A 6,097-nucleotide genomic window follows, 5' to 3' on the forward strand; every position below is an offset into this window, starting at 1 on the left:
CCTGGTGACTTTGGAAGTATTGCTTTAACCTCCGTGAGGAGGTCAAGAGTGCTAGAGCTAGCTTTTCTAGTTTGCTGTACCTTAATTCTGCCCCTTACAGGGCTCTGTTTATGAAATAGACTGGTTGTTGAGCCTTCCCTTCTTCCCGCACCAGAACTGCGGCCAGGGCTTCTCCTGTTATGGCGAGGTACAGGTATAGCGGCTCCCCGTCCTTTGGCTTCCCGAGCACGGGTGGTGCCGCTAGGATTTCCTTGAAGTGCTGAAAGGCTTCCTCACATGCCGGTGTCCACTCGAACGCCATCCCTTTCTTCATGAGGTTAAAGAATGGCAGGGCTTTTGTTGCCGATGCCCCGAGAAACCGGGATAATGAAGTCAGCCGCCCCGCCAACCTTTGGACGTTCATCGCTTGGCACTTCTCCTGGTTGGCTTCTACCCCTCTCTGAGTTATCATGAATCCTAGGAACTTGCCGGCTTCCATGGCGAAGGCACATTTGAGGGGGTTCAGCCTCATGGCGTGTTGCCGGAGAGACGCGAATACATTTGCCAGATCCTTTAGGAGGTCGTCGGGTCGCGCCGTTTTCGCGAGGATGTCGTCGACATAGACTTCCACTGTCTTGCCTATTAGATCGTGGAATATTTTGTTCATCAGCCTTTGGTATGTTGCCCCTGCGTTTTTCAGGCCGAATGGCATCACCTTGTAGCAGAAGGTTCCCCCCGGCGTTATGAACGCCGTTTTGTCTTCATCTGGACGGTGCATCGGTATCTGGTTATAACCGGAGTAGGCATCCATGAAGCTTAGGTAACGGTAGCCCGCCGCAGCGTCGACGAGTGCGTCTATGTTAGGGAGAGGGAAACAATCCTTAGGGCATGCCTTGTTAAGGTCAGAGTAGTCTACACACATTCTCCACTTGCCGTTGTGCTTTTTCACTAGAACTACATTCGAGAGCCACGTCGAGTAGTCCACTTCTCGTATGAAACCTGCTTCTAGGAGGCTGGCCGTCTGCCTGGCCACCTCCTCCGCCCTCTTTGTCGACATCTTTCTCCTCCGTTGCGCTACCGGGCGTGCTTCCGACCTGAGGGCCAGATGGTGTGACATGATTTTTGGGTCTATGCCTGGCATGTCGGCAGGTGTCCAGGCAAACAAATCCCTATTGGCCCTTATCATTTCGACCAAGGGCTCCTATAACTCACGTGGGAGGTTCTTGTTGATGAACGTGAACTTCTCCTCCGTGTCGCCGATCATGAATTTTTCCAGATTCCCTTCTGGTTCCGGTCTAGGTTTGTCGTCTACTCTGGCATCCAGGTCGGCTAGGAACACACCGGATGCCTCTTTGGATTTCTTTCTTAGGGAGAGGCTGGCATTGTCGCAGGCGACTGCCGTCTCGAGATCCCCTCTTATGGACCCTATAGATCCGTCATCAGTAACGAACTTCATGACTAGCATCTTCGTGTTGATTATCGCATCAACATCGTTTATCGTCTTCCTTCCCAAGATGATATTATAGGCGGTGGAATCTCGGAGGATCACGAACTCGGCCATCGCCGACCTTCGACCTTGAGCTTGTCCTACTGAGATCGGTAGGGATATTACTCCGTCAGGTTTGATGAAGTGGTCGCCCAATCCAATGACCCCGTGCTGGTGAGTCGTCAGGTCGGCGTCCCTTAGCCCCAATGCGTCAAATACGTTGCAGAACATGATGTTTGAATCAGCCCCTGTGTCGACAAGGATGCGTTTGACGAGGCCGGTTCCCACTCTGGCCGTAATGACCATGGGGGGATTTTCTGGGGCGTCGTCGAACCATTGGTCTTCCGGGCCGAAAGAAATGGATGGAGGCTTCTTAGAGTTTCGCACCAACGAGGAGGAGACCGCCAAGACCTTAGCATCTTTCTTGTGCGCCGATCGGGATTTTGGCGCGGCGTTTTTGGCCGTCACCACGTTTATCACGGTGAGGCCGTGATCTCTGTCTTCTGGCTCTTGTCGCCGCTTTGCCGAACGGGTTTTGCCTTCTTCGTCTTGGTCGCGATAACGTCTCCTCGGCTCCCTGATAAGATGGGAGAATGCTGCTAGTTTTCCTTCCTTTATCGCTTGTTCCAGTGCATCCTTCAGGTCAAAGCAGTCCTGCGTTTGGTGACCGTAGCCTTTGTGGTAGTCACAATAGAGGTTTTTGTTTCCTCCTGTGCGGTCCTTGAGTGGTCGGGGCTTCGGCATGATTCCTTTCTCGGCTATTTGTTGATAAACTTCCACGATGTGGAGAGTGAGCGGAGTGTAGTTGGTGAATTTCCCGACCCGGGGGAATGGCCTTGGTGCCTTGCTTGGCGCCTCTTCCCTGGTTTGTTCCTTTAGTCTTTCTCCGTTGCCTTGTTGCCGAGGTTGGTTGTAGCCGGACTGCCGTTTATTGGCAGCCACGACTCGGCTGACTTCCTCGTCGTTTATGTACTCTTTGGCTACCGTCTGGATCTCGTGCATCGTCCAAATTGGTTTCGTGGTAAGGTGTTTTCGAAAGTTCTCATTGAGGAGGCCGTTCGTCATGCAAAGGCTGGCCACCGAATCGGTTAGGCCGTCGATTTCCAAGCATTCGTCGTTGAACCGATCCAGGTACTTCCTGGTCGGCTTTCCCTGTCTCTGGGTTATCCCCAGAAGGTTGATCGGGTGCTTTGCCTTTGCTATTCGTGTTGTAAACTAGGCCAGGAACGCACGACTGATGTCCGAGAAACTGTAGATGGATCCCTGCGAGAGGCCGTTAAACCACCTGATCGCGGGTCCCGCTAGGGTTACCGGAAAAGCTCGGCACCTCACCTCGTCCCCTACTCCCTCTAGGTTCATCTTCGCCTCGAAAGCCGTGAGGTGTTCTAGAGGGTCTTGAGTTCCATCGTACCTCATGTCCGTTGGTTTGTCGAAGTGTTTCGGCAACCGGACTTCGAGGATGGAGCGGTGGAACGGGGTGACGCCCATTATCACAGGTTGTCGTGTCCTCCCGGACCTCCCTTCCCCGTCTTCACGATCTCGTGCCATGCGGCGCGTCTCCCTGCCCCGGGAGTAGATGATTGTGTCATTTCGTCTTCTCGGGATCGGAGATTCTTCACGGGTGCTCTCCGCTTCCGTTCGGGATGCGGAGGTGTGTTACAGGCGGCTTCGGTGGGAGTCTCTCTCCTGGCTCTCAGGGGATGGGGTGTAGCTGGGGTCGGTGGTTCGTCCGTCGCGCTCCTGGTCGGCCAACTGTCGCTCCAAGTTTTGGACCCTGTGACGTAGCTCCTGCATTATTATGGCGCTGTCGCCGCCCGTTCCCCCGAAGGGCCGCGTCCTTGTGTGTTGTTCAGTGTGTTATCGGGGAGACCTTCGCCGACCTCTCAGCGAGGCGACAGAGGCTGCCCCTTCCGCCCCGGCTCCTCGGCCTTGGTCCACGGGACCCGGCACAACGTCCATTAAGGCCAGTCCCCACAGACGGCGCCAATGTTCGGTGGTCGGTTTCCGGACAGATCGGGTGGTAATTGAAGGGAGTGAGGACGCCTCGATCGCGGTTGTGCTGGATTCGGGTTTGCCGGGTAGTCGAGCACTTGTTGTGAAAGGAAAGAGGGGGTGCCACCTGCAAAGACACTCCGACGCTCTAGTCAGCTAATGCGCAAGCGGGAAAATGATAGGTGGAAAAGGTGACGTACCTTGGGGGAAGGGCAGGTCCTTCCCCATTTATACCGTGTCAGAGGTGGGCCCCCTAAAGACAGGCTCACTTTCCTCGAAGCATCCTTACAGCTGCTGTGGAGAGCTGTCAAGGACGCGTGTCCGGGTCGCATAGTGGATCACACATGGCCGACCGATCGGGTCGAGTATTCAATGGGTCGGGTTGACCCACGAGTTGCCTGGACCAGGCCGTAACACAATGGAAAGAACATTGTATAACTCAAGACAAATAGTAAATTTTATCTTTTCAGAAATATTAAAATTCTATAACTACTTATCATTTGGTATAAGATGAATACTATTCTACTCTCTTTAAAATAGTATGTACAAACCATTTATAACTTTATCTAGCACTATACATTTTAATTACTGTTCACCATCATCTCCACCGAGCATCCTCTCTAATTTAAAAATGAAACTTAAAATTGTCAACAATCTGCTTGATATGTGAAGTGGAGTAACCATCTTACGCCAATTCTAAGACCTTTCTCTCCACAAATTTACAATAAAAATATTGCTGAAAGTTTGTATGTATATATATATATTTTTTAATTTATAAACCACAAATTTAATTTAATTCAAACTACTTAAAATTAGATTAAATTATCTAAAAATAATTATCAAATCTAAATTGCGCTACTAGTAAAATTAATATTTAGATAAAAATATGTAGACACTAGAGTCTAGACACAACATGCTCATGCTCGCTCGTGAATATGTTGGTCATGTATATAATAATATCAGGTCAAATTTTGTAAATAAAAAATTACTAAAATAAAAATAATAATAATTAAATTTTTTTTTTTTCAAGATTTTGTGCATTGAGTTGAGACATGATATGGTTTGGGGGGTAGGTCACTGGGACGCGTGGCAAAATACTGAGTGGAATGGGTTTGGGAGAAGCGTGTTGTTGGTGGTGATGATAGCGTTGCCTGTTTGGAAACTGGAGTTTTTTACGGGATGAGGGACCCTCATGGCATTGATTATGAAAAGGAAGGGATGTATCATATCATGTATATTAGATAAGAGTGACTAAGGGAGTGCTATCGATGTGTTGTTGACTGGGATTAGACTCTTGCTTGCCGGTTGCGGCCTTGCCTTCAGTTACAGGGCAAGCAAGCAACTTGTGTGGATCACGCTCATGCAACACATGACATTTAGCTTCATTTCGATACTGTGTTTGAAAGTCCAGTGTATGCCCGTATTTCCTTTTCTCAAATATCAAAATTATTGGGTAACCCATCTTCATATTCCCTTAAAAAAAGGAAAAAAGTTCTCCTAAGTTATAATGGATAAGGAAAGAGGGTGTTTTTAGTGTGGAAGTGATTTGAATTATTTGTGCTAATACAGACAGAGAGCTCACTGAACTTTTATTCATTATTATTATTGATTGATGTTTGTGTGCCTCGTAAGGCTGGCATCTCATTATTCAACTATTAGTTTATCCGCCTCTTTTGCCTAGTTAAATAGTTACTTTATTTAGCATATAATAATTATCAATAGTTGTAGAACTACAATTACAACTAAGTTGCCTGCATGTTCAATGGCTCAAATTGATTAATCATTTCAAAAAATGTTAGGAGCTAATACTTTTAGTGTAAAATAGAAGATAATTGGTTAATATTAATTCAAATATAAAGTAAAAACAAAGAAAAAGTATTAGTCTAGTCATCTAAACATTTTTTTTTGTGACTTAATTACTCTTTTTTTTTCTTTTGCTATTGCTTCTATTAATACGTGGACTGTGATTCTGGAAAATGAAAACTTGGTAATTGGTATTGCTGGTTTTGAGTTTTTTAATTTTGATATGGGGATGGCGTAGGTGATGTGCGGCGTTATGGGGGTTTGGGGTGTTTGACGGAGCTGTGACGGCGCATGTGAAGAAATCGGTGGCACCGATTGGAGGGAAGGAAAACGGTGGCACCGATTTGTGGGAGAGGGAGGTGTCGAAATCGGTGGCACTGATTGGTGGCCCCTTGCCACATGTCGCGTATGCAGGTGGCTCCGGCGGTGCACCCGTGAGCTTATCCCCCTATACCCCTCTCTCTCTCTTTCACTCTCCAACACTCTCTCTTTCACTCTCAACTGATGCCTTTCTTCTTCCTCTCAACCCCACACAACCCCCATTGTTGGACCACCACCAGATCAGCGAAAGAGGAAAAAAAATGCCAAAAAAAAGGAAAACTAAGGAAGTAAATCAACCGGAGCTTCATATTGTTAATTATCTTGGAGATCCAAATCATGTAAGTTTTTTTTTCATAATTTTATTTAATGATAATGATAGTGATAATTTTAGATTTTATTATAAGTAGAAATTAGAAATTAAACATATATGTTTGTATTTTATTATTAGGTGGTTAGAAATAGAAATAAAAATAGGAATAAACCTTGTATGTATGTATGTATGTATGGAGATGAGAT

At 47.1% G+C, this 6,097-nt stretch overlaps 1 protein-coding gene across 1 annotated transcript; it reads right to left on the reverse strand.

Moving 5' to 3' along the window:
* Positions 1–1,180: 1,180 nt before the first annotated feature.
* On the reverse strand, positions 1,181–3,259 carry LOC112781607 (uncharacterized). Its single transcript, XM_025824553.1, has 3 exons — positions 3,126–3,259; positions 2,777–3,026; positions 1,181–2,680 (listed from the first exon to the last, which is right to left on the reverse strand). The coding sequence occupies exons 1-3, from the start codon at positions 3,257–3,259 to the stop codon at positions 1,181–1,183; spliced, it is 1,884 nt and encodes a 627-aa protein (XP_025680338.1).
* Between the last annotated feature and the right edge of the window lie 2,838 nt (positions 3,260–6,097).

Source organism: Arachis hypogaea, chromosome 3, assembly GCF_003086295.3.
Source record: "Arachis hypogaea cultivar Tifrunner chromosome 3, arahy.Tifrunner.gnm2.J5K5, whole genome shotgun sequence".
In the NCBI taxonomy this organism is placed as follows: Eukaryota; Viridiplantae; Streptophyta; class Magnoliopsida; order Fabales; family Fabaceae; genus Arachis; species Arachis hypogaea.